At 31.6% G+C, this 16,962-nt stretch overlaps 1 protein-coding gene and 1 long non-coding RNA gene across 6 annotated transcripts in view; one reads left to right on the forward strand and one right to left on the reverse strand.

Annotated features, from left to right (window-relative positions):
- The window catches only part of LOC148600007 (uncharacterized), a 38,972-nt gene extending 25,404 nt beyond the window's left edge, over positions 1-13,568 (reverse strand). Inside the window, exons 1-2 of one of the 3 annotated variants that reach the window (XM_088557316.1) lie at positions 13,403-13,521; positions 826-6,265 (exon numbers count right to left, since the gene is read on the reverse strand). In XM_088557316.1, the coding sequence (XP_088413442.1) occupies positions 4,814-6,262 (1,449 nt within the window). In that variant the 5' untranslated portion in view covers positions 6,263-6,265; positions 13,403-13,521 and the 3' untranslated portion in view covers positions 826-4,813. Of the gene's footprint in view, positions 1-825; positions 6,266-13,402 lie in introns of those variants that run through there. The other 2 variants (XR_015917685.1, XR_015917683.1) reach the window with 2 other exon arrangements.
- Positions 3,789-16,526, forward strand: LOC148600009 (uncharacterized). 3 transcript variants are annotated; one of them, XR_015917687.1, is made up of 3 exons: positions 3,789-4,279; positions 15,609-15,699; positions 16,277-16,526. It is a non-coding gene; the product is annotated as an uncharacterized LOC148600009 (long non-coding RNA). The 3 variants fall into 3 exon arrangements; XR_015917689.1 differs by lacking the exon at positions 3,789-4,279 and adding an exon at positions 13,678-14,442; XR_015917688.1 differs by lacking the exon at positions 3,789-4,279 and adding an exon at positions 13,686-14,308.
- The last annotated feature ends 436 nt before the right edge of the window (positions 16,527-16,962 follow it).

A 16,962-nucleotide genomic window follows, 5' to 3' on the forward strand; every position in this document is an offset into this window, starting at 1 on the left:
ATCTCCCTTAGAACTACCTGTACACTGTAATACAATGTACTTTAGAATTAATATCATTGGACTGGATCTCTGTTGATACTAAATAATTAAGTGCAAGTTTTAAATCAGGAAATATGCATGTCCATAACCCACAAATATGACAGAATAATTTTACTCAAGGATACTTTCTTTATTTAAAAAGATTATACTTTGATCTCTACATCAATAGATTTGTTCAGAATAATTTTTTAAGAGAAAGTAAGAAAAAATAAATTTTTGACAGAATTAGCTGCCCTTGAAATGTTCATTTTGTGCGCATTTCATTGAGATTATAACTCGCCTTACCAAAATTATATGCTTTTCAAGTGCACTGTGGTATGGTGTTAAAATAAAAAACAAGTAATATTGACATGTAATTTTTTTTTTGCCTGATAACAATTTTTTCCAATTTAGCCAATTACCCATAATGTTTTTAAATTTGGAAATCTCTACAACTGAATGAATAATTACAAATGAACACTACATGTACATGTATTTTATAAGTGTTATTAACTTCACTCTTCAACATGCTGAAGTGCAAGTTCAAACAAATAATCAAAACACAATGTATAATACATGAAAAACCTTTGATAGCTTAGTTCTACATAAACGAAAGTTCTCACTAGAGAAAATAATTCCATCTTTAAAAAAGAATCCAAATAGTCTGCCTTTCATGCGATAATCCATATTGGCAGAGTACATAATTAAAGACTCTGTGAATTGGCAAAGTCGCTTGAACTATACGCAATCTTTAAATAGTCCATGTTGACTGCATCCTGAAGATGAATACATATTCCACAGACTCTATTGGAATGTGTCACATTTTTGATGGACATTAAATATTAGGTTTGTCATTAATATCCATATTGATCATGATAAAATATGTTAGATTCACCCATTATCGGAAAATCCGAATTCACTAAGTGTTTAAAACCAACTTCCACCATGCCTTGGCCATCTACATGTAGATACACGAATATTGTTCCTAGTGTATCAGAAGATAAATTCCAAATCATTCTACTGTTTAATGTACATGAACATGTAATTCCATATGGCTAGGCCTCATTAGTTCTAAAATAAAAACTGGGTTTATCCATCTCAGGAAAAAGCCTTGTTAACAAGTCACATGAGATTTCCTATTAAATTGTCAGACTTTGGTGGAATTGAATTATAAATAATTGATGTAAACATATTTACAGTGGGTATCCAGGGGGTTCATGGGGTGGTGGAAAATTTGTGTTACATGTATCTTCATTCAAAATATCCAATGAGCAAATAATGACCTGAGTGCCCTTGGGGGACTCCCCTTTTTAAAAGTTTCTCAATCCAACTCTGTAGTACATTGTACATACACACGAAAACGAAACATATATATTTACAAAAAAAAATAAAAATGAAAAATAAACAAATATTGTAAATAAATAAATGTGCATTCTACTCATGCCATGTACATTTATATACTGATAAAAATTACATTTAAACGTAGATGATGTACTGTACACATGGTAAGTATTGAAGAAATCTCCATGTATTTATAATTAGTGAAAATAATTTCCAGTTTATTTACTTAAAGTTAAAAATATTTAAAATTTCAAGAAAAACAAATGAATATACATGTAACTTCAGAAGGATTTATAAATGTAAAGTGCATGAAGAAATGTATTTAAATTTAAAAAAAAACGAACTAAATTTGACTTACATGTACAAGGATATCACAAGTTGCCAAAGTTGAAGGTGAAATGTCTTGTAAAAAAATTCAAATCCTGGATAAAAATACAAATAAAGTACAATACATGTTTTTACATAACTACTTCTTTTACAGTTTCATTTTAATTTTTTTGAAAGTATTGTTTTTATAAATAGTCAGTAAAAGGATACATACATGTACATCTATTCATAATATTTATAACTACAATAAGTTATAACTATTTGTTTACAGTGCCTAAAATGTTCATTGTTTTAAAGAGTCTTTTCAAAGAATATACATGTACATGTATATATGATATTCATGACAAATAACAAATAAATATTTCTTAAATCATTTGAGTATGACTAAATCAAAGATAGAAACATGAAAATGATAAATACAACTATATACATGTACAACAACAACGAAGAGAACAGATTTTCACTGATGACACATCTAGATACATGTATTTGAAAAACTTGATGAAGACCAAGACTTAAAGAAATAAAGAATAAAGAAATATGAAATAATTTCCAAAAAAAAATCAATCATTTTACTATATAAACTAATTTTGTATTATTTCTTTTAAAGATTTTTAATTAAGTTAATAGCAAAATGTATTACATTTATGTAAATAAAAAAGTAAAAAGTTATTAAAGATAATTAAGTCCATAAATTAAAACATGTTTCTGAAAAACATTTCTTAGAAAAAAAAAGATTATTTCTGATATTGTTATAAAGATTTCTGATAAATTAAATCATTATAGATTAAACATGTTTTATTTATCTTTAAATCTGAATTTGTTTAATAAATTAATATTGTCTTAGTCCATCAAGAGAAAAAAAAAACACCAAATCATTCTGAATGCACCATTCAAAGTACATATACATGTTATAACCTTATTATACTCAGCGTCACATAAATAACATACTGAGTATAGTCATAAAAATATGAACTGGCATTGTTCCTCACATGAATCATTCATTAGATTTGAACTGATTATAAAATACAGGTATAGGTGTTAACATAATTACAGTGGCGGATCCAGGGGTTCAAGGTGTAACTCGCCCCCCCCCCCCCCAACACACACACAAAATAATTATTAATTTTTGTAATCTATGGACCTTAATGAGCAGATAATAACCTGGCACCCCTCCCATTTTTCATAATTTCTCCATCCGCCCCTGTTAGTGCTAAATATATAAAATCAAATACACATACATGTACATATATATTTACAACAACTGACTTAAAAATCAACATTTATACATGTAGATGTACATGTACCTACATGTGAATCAATAAATTGGAGATACATGTATTTCTTTTAATTATTGAAGTTGCAAGTACATGTAATCACTGTTGTGGGTAATTTAATGTCCTTAGTAGTATATTTCAATAATATACATGTAATTGATATTTCCAAAAAGAAAAAAACAATAAAAGTTCTGAAATAAATCAACCATTTAAAAAAATATGTTCATTTTAGTTGAAGCAATGAAGACTTATAAGGATATCACATGTTGCCAAAAAAAATTCTATTAAATTAATTCTAACCATGACTAAAAAAATGCTACATGTACATTACATGACTGTACTTTTTTAATTATTGTTTTAAAGAAAGTTATTTTTAAAGGCCTACATCTAAATACTGGGTATGAATAAATCACTAATACAGTACATGTACATGTACTTAATTTTTACCACATTCATATTTTGATGTTGGAACTTGTAATGGTGTAAGATATTTACACAAAGTAATACTAGTATTAAAATTTATAATTTTAATTATTTTCAGTTTTCAAACGAGAAAATTTCATTTATTTAGAAACATGAAAATGCAAATATATACAACAAAAGGCAAAAATTATTTTCAATGATGACACATCTACATGTAGATACATGTACATGTATTTGACAATCTTGATGAAGACCAACACTGATTGATAAAAAAATATAAATTAAATTTATTTTACACTGTACTCAATATGAAATTTCTGTACTATTTCAAAGATTTTTTTAATAAGTTAATAATTATCATATTTTTGTAATCTTATGCCAATATAAAAGTAGAAAGTTCTGTCAAATATTGTTAAGATTTTTGAAAATTAAGTCCACAAATTAAATCATGTTTCTTTTCTTTTAATCAAGTTAATTATCATATGAACAAATGTATGTTTATTTATGTCTGACAATTAAAAAAAAGGTGGAAATGTCTGCTATGATTAAAATTACTTTAGAAAAACAAACCTTATATACTCGAATTCACCTCAGCCAATTTTTATTTTTTTAAATGATCTTATATCATATTTCTGCTATTTACATTTAATGAAAGAAAAACCCGGTTTCGAATGAAAATGTTACAACTGGTACCTAATATATAACTTACCACATATAGTATTCAATTGGCAGGGAACCAGACATGTGGCCGGAAATCATGGTATTTCAGCTCTTCAATTGTGAGATAATAGGGAACATTTCAAAATACCCATAGAAACAAGATGGCGGACAAACAATACGCTGAATGCAAAATTCTCATAAAAAATAAAAATGGAAATATTTCGATCCCGGAGGTAAGAACGAAAAATATTTGTATGAAAGTTGTAGTACAGAACGACATGAATAAAATGGCAATTTTTTAAAAAGAACTCATGAGTAATTTAAAAGATAATAAAACAAAAAACTGCAAACAGGCTGAGGTGAATTCGAGTATACATATAAAAAATAAAGTCCAAAAATTAAATCATGTTTCTTTTCTTTTAATCAAGTTAATTATCACATGTTTATTTATGTCTGACAATTAAGAAAAAGGTGGAAATGTTTTCTTACCTTGAAATTGAATTAATCTCAATAATTTGTTTATCTCAGTGTTGGTTCTCCATCAAAAGTCAATATACAGTAAATATCCTGACCACCATATTCCAATCAACAACAGTGAGATGATGGGTCACTTTATCATAATGTACACACCACGGACGATACAATCCATCATCTCCACCGACTACAACTTCATGTTTATCTCCATCCCTTGAAATTAGTAATAAATTATTGTTGTTATAATTACACACAAAAATATTCTGGTGTTCATCCATTGATATTCCATAAGGCTATGACATTGTATTGTGATCCTTGAATGTGAAGATAACTCTGAGGTCAGAATCTAAGACAGTAACTGTGTTGTAGTCAGGACAGGTATAACATATTCTGTTGCCATCTGTGTCTATATATGAACCATCACTAACAGTCTGGTCATCATGGAGTTTGTCTATTTTTTTTGTATCTATATTAATTTTTCGGATTCCTACCTGATGTACACAGAAGTATAAATGTCCATCACTATGTGTAATTCCAAAGACTAAACTCTTTATCTGAAGTGTTTTAATGATTTTACTCATGTCTACATCTATGATGGAGATTGTTTTATGGCGAGGATTAGAAACAGCAACATGGTTCTCATTGATGACTGTTACATCCTGTGGTCTTCCTCCATTAAATCTGACTGATGATTTGTGTTGACCATCACTGTGTAGTATGTTTACTACACCATTGTTATAATCAGTCAACACCAGGAGTCCATTAGGCAGCGTACAACAACCAGTACACACACCTTGACGTGCTGTAAACTGTTGTTTAAGTGTCAGTTGTCTGGGGAATCTTGTCTTCATCTCTGCCTGACCTATGTTTGGTTTGTTTATGTCTATGGAGGTTGCATTTTTTTCTCTTGATACTTTAATGTCACACAGAGTTTTAATTCCAAAAATTGTGTCGTCTGCTGTGATGTTTTCATTCATTTCTATGTCTGTATTATCCATGGCTCCTTTTTCAGATATTTTTTGTAAGATTTCTTCTGATTCTTGAACTTTTCTCTCCATTTGTTTTGTTGCAATAAATGCTTGGAAATTTGATGCATGTTTCTTAATGAGTTCCTCTTGTCCCAATAATTCACCAAGTTTTCTTTTATTTGATTCCAGGATTTTTGTGGTAGCTTTGATTTCATTTACATTTTCATTTACAACTGACTCTAACGCTGATAGTGTTTTGTTTTCTAGTTTCTTAATTTGATCAATAAGTCTTTGTGTTCTTTTTTTTACATTTGTTGATAATTCTTCCTTCTTAGCTTTCAGTATTTTCACATTTTCTTCTTTTTCAGTGATCGCTGTCAAAAACGTTTGATGAGTAATTTTTAATGATATCCAAACATTTTCGAACATGGCTGAAGATTTTACTTTTTTGATCACATCGTCTATAGGTAGAGTGTCTTCACATTTTTTATGAGATTGCAATAAACACATATAACAGACAACACAATCGTGAGACCTACAGTAATATTGATATTTTTGTTTGTGTTCTTCACAGTCGAGTTGAATTTTGTGGATAAAAGATGGTAATTTTAGGTAATCTTCATAAGGTATGGTGCTGTGGTCCCTTGTTGCTTTGCCTACTCTGTGTTGCTCACTACATGTTGAACAGAGGGATTCCTCACATTGTGGACACCATACTTCAGGAGTGCTGGTCCTTTCTAGTAACAGACAGATGCTGCAGCTTTCAGATGCCATTTTCTGTAATATAAATAGAGAACTATAGGATTTAAATTCCTACTTCTTAAAATCAGTTAAATATAGCTTAATATAATCGATTTTTGGATTTGGCATTGGTTATATTTTTTATGTTTTGACTGTGATGGTAAAAACAAAAAAAAATATATCTCCAGCACCGAATCCAAAAACGGATGAAGCTCTAGATATTACCTTGGTTATATTTTTTTTTATCGACTTTTGAATGAGTTCAGACCTTTCATACAGTTTGTTAACCCTCACAGAGCGTAGTGTAAAGGGAGGAGTTACATCATCATATATTGTTAAACCCCATACTGGTGGTCAAAATACAAAATACTAAAGCTCTAGATATTACCTTGGTTAAGTACATGTATATCAAGCCCCTGTTTTTCTTTACAAAAACTAATCCAAAGTTGTGATTACATGGGACTTGGGTTAAAATCAGCTACGTACAGACAATTCTCTTAAAATCAATTATATATTGCTTAGTATTTTTGGGATTTGGCATTGGTTTTATTTTTTTGTTTTGACGGTGGTGGTCAAAGCAAAAAATTTTCTCCAGCGTCGAATCCAAAAACAGATAAAGCTTGTTACAAAATGTATTTTTTATTGACTTTTGAATGAGTTTAGACCTTTCATACCGGTTAAAATCAGTTACATATAGCTGTGCTGTGAAACGTAGCTTTAACTATTATTTTGTGATTTGGCACTGGGGATATTTTTTTCTTTTGACGGCGGTGGATTCAGCTTATTACCAATTTTTTTTATCGACTTTAGAATGAGTTTATATAAACCTTTCATCTTTCAACTACCCTGGACTTTTTATGAGCAACTCGGCGGGTGTTTCTAGAAAAGCAGAGGACACTTAACCTACTTTGTATGTATTATTTTATTTACATGTACTTCATGTTCTTTTTTTTTTTTGGTATGTGTTTTCCATGTATTGTCTTTATCACTGTATTACTTTCATTTGATTTCTGCTAGAACCTTGGTTTCCTTGATTACTATTCATACTGTGGGTTAACCCTCATGGAGCGGAGTAGTCAAAATACTAAGCCTCTTGACCTGACTTTGCAGATACGTACATCAGTCGTTTTAATTGTAGCCACAAATAGCAATATTTGACTCTTTTCTTGCTATTTGTCACTAATGTTCAAACGTCTGTGCGTTTATGTATATTAAGCCCTTGTTTTCCGTTAAAAAAATCCAAAGTTGTAATTACACAGGTTAAACCTACTCCAGCAATGCTAGAGTCCATCTGGCAAGCTATTTTCTGACTTGGTGCCATCCTACGAGTTGGGGTATGGGGGAACGGAATTCAAACTTCTTACGTAGTAGGAGTAAGGTTAAACCTCTCAGGAATCTCAAATTTAAGTACTAGCATGTATAATCCCTTTCGGGATCGGTGGTGGTCAAAACAAAAATATATCTCCTGCACCGAATCTCAAAAGGTTACTGTCATGTCTTAATTTTGCACAACCGTATATATCAAGTTTGAAAATCCACACAGTTATTGAGGGACAATATGTTTGTATGACTTACAGACATGCAACACAGTCAGGGCTTTAAATTAGCGGTGTTCCTGCGCCTTTCAGACAGACGCGGAGTTTCTGTTTCAATGATGACGTATGTCTGCGGGTCTCACTAATTGACGACAAGAAGTGACAAAAAGCGACAAGAAACAACAAGTCGAATAGCGCAAAGAAAATTTTGTTTTCATTTAAACAGAGAATTACAATTGTTTATTTATGTGTTTGATTTAAAGCAAAAAAAAAAAAAAAGAATAAGAAAATATTGTTTTTAAAAACCAGGAAAAGAATATTTTTCAGGTAAAAATGTGAAGATAAAAGGTTGTTTGAAATATTTCCAAAATGATAGTAGCCTCAGGAAGTTTGTTTTCATTAAAGAAAAATAATAAAAAAGAAAGAGATAAATCAATAAAGTTACAGGAAAACTGACTTCAAAATATGTTATAAAGATTCAATTCTCTCATTTTTTAGAATAAGGCATATTGCTGAACTTGGTATTATTTTTGCAGTTTTCATATCTCTCTAAATAATAACCCATTTTATCATATATTTTGAACTAATTTCTTCTATAACAATGCTTTTGCCATATTTTTTTTTTCATTAAAGAAAATATATAAACAACTGCGCTTTAAAGCGCATGATATGCCCGTTGCCCTTTTAACTTGTCCTTATGTTTTAATGAATTTATATGATCAACTAGAAATACTGTAAAACCCTCCCCCCAGAAAAGTAAATAAAAAAATGCTAAAAAAAAATTTGCATTATAAATGCTACCTCAATATTAACTAAGTTTGTTGTCTTGAAATTAGTAATAAATTATGTTTGTTATGATCACACAAAAATATTCTGCTGTTGATCCATTGATATTCCAATAGGCCGTGAAATCTGACTTCAAAATATGTCATCAAAATGCCATGCCCTCGACCTCTCAGCTCCGATCATACAATTTTTTTTTAGAATAAGGCATATTGCTAATCTTGGTATTTTCAAGTTTTCATATCTCTCTAGATAATAACCTATTTTATAATATATTTTGAACTAAGTTCTTCTATAACAATGCATGTTGCTATCTTTTTCTTCCATTAAAGAATAAAAAAAAACAGCTTTTCTTTTAATCATACCACTGAATATTGTTTCCAAATAATTTCCTTTTTGTTATTTCACATAAAACATGTTTCCATACTTTTATCAATTTGAAAACACATCAAATCAAATCTAATATGTATAGAGATATATTTTATTTATGAATTGTAGTATCTAATTTGTTCTAACTGTTCATTGGTCAAATTGAGAAAATATGTTTTTTTTTTTTAATTTTAAATTTGTATCAATTGACTTCCGTTTTTTTCTAAATTTTCCTAAAAAAAATTAACTCATTTTTCAATAATTATCTCATTGTTTTCCCTATGTCACTTTATTTTGCCTATAAATGAAAAAAAAAATATTGTCGCTTGAATTTCTCGAATTCTTGACCTTTCTTGTCCCCACTTGACACGTCTTGTCACTAATTAACTATAAATTTCTATAGGAAACATTTTGTTAGTATTCTCTGTACTCCAATCCAAAACTTTACATGCAAATGTAAAGCAGCATCAAAATCCATTCCTTTACATGTAAATGTAAAGCAAAATTAAATCCGTATCTTTACATGTAAATTATGTAAAGCAATACCTTTATTTGCCTTCAGTAAAGCAATACCTTTATTTGCCTTCAGCAAAGCAATACCTCCTTAACACTCCAAGTGTAAAGTCATACTCGTATATATAAATGGGCTAAAAACACAAATTAAGACAATATTAATTTGCCGACCAGCCAACCGTACAAGATAGACTTACAAAGATAGGGGGAGCCGAAGAAAAAGTAGAGCGTCTATAAACCTAGTTTTTTTGTGTGACTTCTAATCGATTCTCTTATGAATCGGCAATGTACCCATCTTTGCTTGTATCTGACCTGCACCTTCCATGCTTCTTCCAACACCTATCATTTACATTGGAAGTAGCAACTGCTGTAGCACCACCTGAGCGCATGGAATGTAAACCTAAATTCAAACTATTGTCAATCATCCTCAACCTGTTTAGAATACTGTGACGTGCAGCTGTATAACTAAGTTTCCTGTTTTGTAAATCAATTTGCATACGGACTTGCTCCTAAATATGGGCCTGAACAGATGACCATCAGAAAACAAATTTATGTCCGAGCATTTAACATACCTATTAAACATATTTAAAGCGGAAGCCACCGTTGAACCTTTCGCAATGACAACCTCATTACCATGTCTGTATTGATCAGTTTTAGATTTGTTTATATAAATGACTAAGTAATCATCAAAAACCTTAACATCTCTGCAAAGTAAAGAACTTATTTCATCATATCTGAGGAACCCAGCGTAACTCAAAAGAATCATGTTTAGATCCCTAATGACCAATAAATCTTCTGAATCCTTAAATTTCCACAAAGTTTTATCAATAAATCCGTATTTACGGGATCTTTCTTCTGTTTTTGAGGACATGCGATTCTCTTTGCCGACTTTTGAAGAGATACAATGAAAGAATTTAACGTGGGATCGGGTAAGTTATTAATTTGACGAACCCATTTCAAACTGTAAACGACGGAGTTTATGGTATTACAGGTGGAACCGAACTCTAATAAATATGTGATATATAATGCGACATGTATGGGCTGGGCCGGTAATGCTGAAAACCCCTGTTTTTTTAATAAACCCTTCCCATTTTTTAAAACAATTGAAATAAGATTTGATAATATTGTCACTCCTGGAAGACACAATGTAAGAAGTCATCTTGTCAGATAAACTGTGCATCCATGACCCATCCTGAATATCGGCGGCGGCGACTGCATCACTAACCGTGTCCTTTAAGCAGATTCTGAGTGTTGGCGATATCTTTCTGCTGTGCATTTATCTTACGCATTTCAGTAGAAAAAAAGTGATCTTATTTCAGACATCATGTTGTTCTGGGCGACTGTCAATGCACTGGCGACTTCAATTCGAATTTTTTCATGGATGTTGGCGTCCATATTTGAACTTGTCACTGCGAAAGGTGGCTAGTGAATGACAACACAGACTCACCTGAAAACCAATTACCATTGGTCAGGCCACATATCATGTGATTAACCTCGAATTGACAATCCAATATTTTCCCGCTATACAAGCGAAACGCAGAAAAATACATTAGTTTTCCAAACAATGTGACATTGAGTCACGGTAAGATAGCTACTTGTTGCAGTTTGTGTTAAAGCTTCCTGGTTCAATCAGTTCAATCATAATACAGAGTATCAGAAGTACATGTAAAGTCCGAAACGAACTCAATATAACATCAAACGAAACGAAGAACGAAATCGAAAGAAATGAAATATAACAAAACCAATCAAACCAGATCCATTATTTAAATATAGAAATTGAATTATAATGAAATTGTCCCAATAATCATTATAATTAATAGGATTTTAGTCTATGCCAATGATGGACGGAGCACTTGTGCAATCGTCTACTTCCGTCAGAATATTTTAGCCATTCATAGTTCTAGTCTTACATTCCACATACATGTATATAGGTCGCTGACGCTCCGTTAAAACAATTAATTATGTTTTGGGTAGGAAGGACAAACTATTTGAAAATGTTATACGTTGTGAAGTGGCTCAGTTAAACATACATAACAATAATAAATAAGTTAACAATAGTCACATTTAAAGGTAAAAAAGGAACTACATACGAGTATATTCAAGTTACCTATTCATTTTTAAATGCATAATAAACCATTTGATGTTTAACTAGAAATGAAAACCCAGCGAGATTGTAAATAGTCTTCAATCATAGAAAAGGAATGATAAAAGGAATGCCGAGTACTAATTGGGAAAACTGTCTTATGCAGGGCTTGAGGCAGTGGTTCCAGTCAAGAAACATTATAAAGAAAGGGATGTCATGCTTTTATTTTCCGCTCATTGTTTGCCCATTTTTGTTACAAAAAGGTAGCATAACCCCCGAAACCATCCTGACGTATCATCAACTGTATCATAAATATATTTTTATTACGATTACCGCCTCATGACAACGGAAGCTACGAGATGGCAAATAAAAATGAAACTTTGCATAGACGATGGCATAGGAATTTCGATAATGCATTTCTTGGGAATTGTGCCATTTTTTGGTCTGGTATTATTGCTTTTTGCAATATTAATCATTATATTTTGCTATTTTGGCCATGATTGGTGGAATTATATCACAGGGGCTTGCTCCTACTATCAAATATGCAGCCCGACTCTATATATTAATAAATATTGGTGGTGATACCTGTGTTTATTTATTAGGTTGTTTGCAGGGCAGTAATAAGTAATAATTATATTTGATTTTATTCGGGGGGAGGTGGGGTTGAGTTGAATCGAGTTACCCCAAAATCTGGTATCCCCGTTTTCTTGTTATATACTATTCGGACTGCATATTTGGGAGTGGGACCAAGCCCATGTGATAGTATTTTAATCGTTTTATCGTTTATGTTATTGTACATGTCTCTGGATTAGGTGCCCAGAAACTAAGCGCTTTCACATTACACATAGGTGTCTATGAAACAACTTGTAGCAGCTGTTAACCTTATCAACTGAGAAATGACGATAGTTGAGTGTAACACGTTTCTAAGAATATGATTTATTTCAATGATTTGTCGCTTAAGGAGTTAGAGCTGGGGTAAGGGACGCCTCTTCAATCAGTGATATGGTTGCATCATATTCGATTTCACCAGAGCATATAACGCTTTCTTTTGAAACGTAATGAAATCAGTCCAAGTTACTTGATGCTTACATGAGATTGATGTCAAATGCAGAATACAAACGTTATGATGATTTGTAAGAGTTATATCCTTTACCCTATATCTACCTCCTTAAATTTGAATTTTTTAGCAGACAGTTTCGACCTGGGGGTCGATAAACTGTATTTCGTCCTGAAAATTTAGAAACTGGGAATGGTCAACTAGTAGTTTGTAGTTCAATTATGGGCTATATCAGAGTATTCCATGTAAACCGATATCGAACCTGAACATTAGGCAAACTGGCACGCTACTATGATGCATTATAATGCATTTTGGTGTGCGTGTTTTTAAATGTCCTTCATAATCAGAATGGTTAATTTAAGAAAAATTAAACGGTGAGTTTAATATTTACCATTTATAACAATAACCTTATGTTAAGATACGTTTGAATTCGATTCCCGTACTTTCCTTTTATTCCAAATTTTTGCAATACGGCAAATATTTGAGGCGCTAAAACGATCGATATAAATTGATTTAGTACATGAGTACTTTGATTCTACACCATGAATCACCTCTACCATTGGCAGTGCCTGAATTCTACGTGGATTGCTACTTGAATATACATGTATTAATACTTGATATATATGGATTTAACGTGTGTACATTGTATGTGGCAGACCTCATTCTGTTTTGATATTTCAAAAAAAAAAACAAAAACAAAAACAAACTAGTCTTAGTCTTAAAGTTTGACCCTTGACATATTTATCAACAATTATGAAATAATAAAGTACGGACAATATAAGAAGATGGTACAATGAACTGAAGTAAATGCTGAATGGAAAAGTAAATCTTACTCTTTACTGGTCAGTATTCCCAATTAGCACGAAGTTAACTTATTTGAACGTTAGCCAGGAAAACGCCCTGTTGGTTTAGTATGGAATGTTATCTTTTTACTTCCCGGTATAACCACACATTACACACGATTAGTTATGGAAGCTCATAGGGTACAACCGATTCCTAGTTTTTTTTTCAAAATAAGCCAGAATAATTGGTTAAAACTCGTCTTGTCGACATTTCAAAGGTCAGAATGCTGTTTTATAAACAAACATGTCGACTTTTATTATCAATTATTTCTCGGTTTTTTTTTCTAGTTCAAATGATAGAAGTGTGTGCATTATACATGTATCATGGCGGCTTGTTTTTGTCAGCTTTGTAAACCACATGTCCACATGTTTAATTTCAATACATAATTACGCATGCGCAATCACGAATGTCGAACGCCTGTCAGATCGTTATTTACATGGTTAGTTCTACTTCCCATCAACAAATAATTTGCTGAAAGATAATTTATCTGAACAAAATACATCATACTAAGCTAATATAATATTATTTCTACAGAAAACACAATATTAATGCTACAGGCGTATGCTTTTCTCCCACAGGCGTATTTTAACCTGGCAGGCGTATGCAGTCGTAATTAAGTAGGACCGGATATATCTGCCAATCAAAATCGAGCTACGTAAAGGACTTTGTCGACATTAAAATGATTTTTTTTTAAATAATACTTCACTTGAGAAATAATTGCTTAAAATTACGTTTTTTAATTAAATCATTTAAAGAAATCCTCTTTTCAAACTATTTTAATTCAGTTTCATTTAAAATTTACGATTTTCGTCGTATCTCGAAAATGCCCGTATGTAAATACGATCAACGGCGGAATGCTTGAAATCGATGTGCGACGAGAAAACAATGATATCTTGGTAGGTATCTGTCGAAGAAGCGAAGTTATATACCAAGAAGAGAAATATACAACGACAATATTACCATGATGCTTGAAGCGGAGTTTTGACGGAGGTGCCAACAAATTCAAACCACACACAGTTACTGTACACAGGTTAATTTATAGCACGCCCGAACTTTGTCAAGTTCATGAAGTTTTTTCTAATATTGGGTAGGCATTGCCTAAACCAACGAGCACCATGAGCTTTACCATATATGTACCGTCTGTGCGAGACTCGTAAAAATATTAAAGGACATTACAATGATTTTTTTTTTGGGGGGGGGGGGTGGGTGGGGGTCGACCCGGATGAAAATTTTTGTTTGGCAAGTTCAGTATTTTTATTAACATTTAAGCAGCAAGCAAAATCAATGTTTCTATTTAAAAAATCTGTCTTGTTAATATATTTTTTTTTCAATAAATGAATAACTTGAACATCCCCCCCAAAAAAATCCAACCCCATACCCCCTTTCCTCTCACTCTCAAAATGGTCAATAACTGTACAGCACTTTGCAATACTTAACATTTTTTATCCCTTAAGGGCATCTCTAGCAACATCAATTTTAGTTTCAATCTGTACAGATACCGGAAGTATTACAGTTCTCCACGGAAGGTTGGAATATTTTACATTTGACATAAACAAAGTTCAGATGACAGCTGCAAATTCCAAACAAGAAAATTATTGCGTTTCCTATCTTAGAAAAGCTATGCTGCGTTTTTGATAATATAATCAGAGTTATATTTTTTCCGAGGCGGGTTAGGTTCTTGACAACAACAACAGCGGAACAGCGGTGATACACGTACGTAAATCCATGTGTTTCCCGAAGTTTTTATAAACATAGCATTCACTTCTTTAAATAATTAAAACAAATTAGAAAAAGCCTTGAAAACTATCAGAAAAGATGAATTTATTTCTACTGAAACGCAATCTTAACCCATATTGTCTTATTTGTTTGATTGAAGGAAATGACGTATTTTCTCCGTAAGGACAGTCACTTTTTGTTACTTCCGGGACATGACTGTTTTTTGTTAGTGTATTGGGAAATCTTAAGGGAAATTTAGAAAGTACACGTAATAACCATAGAGCTTGCGGCGCTCGCTAATGATTATTATGGACAAATGTATTTTGGCTTCACAAATATTAAATTGGTGGTTTGTAATTTAAGTAACGTAAATTCCTCGACAAATTCTCCACGACAGTCAAATACTGAATGGCAGTTTCTCTGTACTTCATTACATAGTGAAACCCAACAATTTAATTTCATACATTCATTCTTTTTAAGGTATGGGTTGCAGTATACAGAAATGGTGAATTTTTCAATTGTAAACATGGAGGTTTTGAGAATATAATTGTACCAACAAAGATAATCAATGGTGAGTTGCAGACTGTTATTGTCCAGTCTGCAAAATTAATTAGATTACTTAAATAATACTGGTCATTATCAAAACAGGTTAACTAATTATGGAAGTGGTAACATACATATGTGTGGTATATATTTCATGCATTCTAAAGAAAGATGTTGACATTTTCTCATGTAAATTCTGGATTGTGATGGGTATACAATATTGAATATTTCTTTAATTACCCTCAAGTTAAAGTGTGCAAATTTAAATAAAATGGTAGTAATTCAGGAATGGCTGTCTGTGCAGTAATATCCTCAATTAGGTGATGCACACAACAGGTTTTGAGGTTTTGTAAACTAAAAGAGCATTACATCCTTGTAACTTCAAATACAATAACTTAGCATTTAATAATAAGTTTGTGATGTCACTGTCATACACATGTAGAAAAAAAGATGAAAAATAACTTTATGTAATCAGTCAAAATATTAAACTTAAAATGATTTTTATAATACTACCTATGTATTTGTACATTATCATTCATGTATCACTGAGCAATCAGGACCGAAACAAGGGTACATTGTATATCTATTCTAACTTTTGATTTCAGATGAGTCGTTTACAGTTTGTCAGAAGAATTGAAACCAGATTAATGTCCTTGTATAATGTGGATGCTACTCCATGTGTTTTAAGCTTGATACTGTGATCTAATACACAAATGCAGATACTTGTACTCTAGTATAGTGCTTTGATTGAGAACTTTTGAAATTGTACTAGTTCAGACCCTTGCGCGTAAATGTAGAATTTTTTTCAAACCATTATACATGCTATGTTTCTATTGCAATAAACTTTACAAATTATACTGTACAATTTGATGTATGGAGTCTTGTTTAAACCATTTAAGAGCAAACAATCTAAATCCAGCTTTTCTATTATATTTTAATTGGAAAAAAAATTCTTAAGTCCAACTCTCCGAATGTTTTCCGTGGGAAAAAATTCTAAGTTCCTACTTTCCGAATATTTTCCGATTGAAAAAATTCCAAGTCCCTACTTTCCGAACATTTCCCGAGTAAAAAAAATTCGGTCCATATTTCCAAACATTTTCTGAGTGAAAAAATGCCTAAGTCGTCACTTTCCAAACTATTTCCGAAATTAAGTACAGATTTTCGAATAATATATTCGGAATTCCAAACTTAAAGCTCGGAATTCTGAGTAAAGTCAGAATATCCTGCTACGGGTTAACAGAGTAACAAAAGCAAATGAGCAACTCGGACTCCACTAAAAACTTTGAGCATG

Source organism: Perna viridis, chromosome 13 (assembly GCF_037379345.1).
Source record: "Perna viridis isolate PV_CMFRI_1.1 ecotype Kerala chromosome 13, ASM3737934v1, whole genome shotgun sequence".
Classification (NCBI taxonomy): domain Eukaryota; kingdom Metazoa; phylum Mollusca; class Bivalvia; order Mytilida; family Mytilidae; genus Perna; species Perna viridis.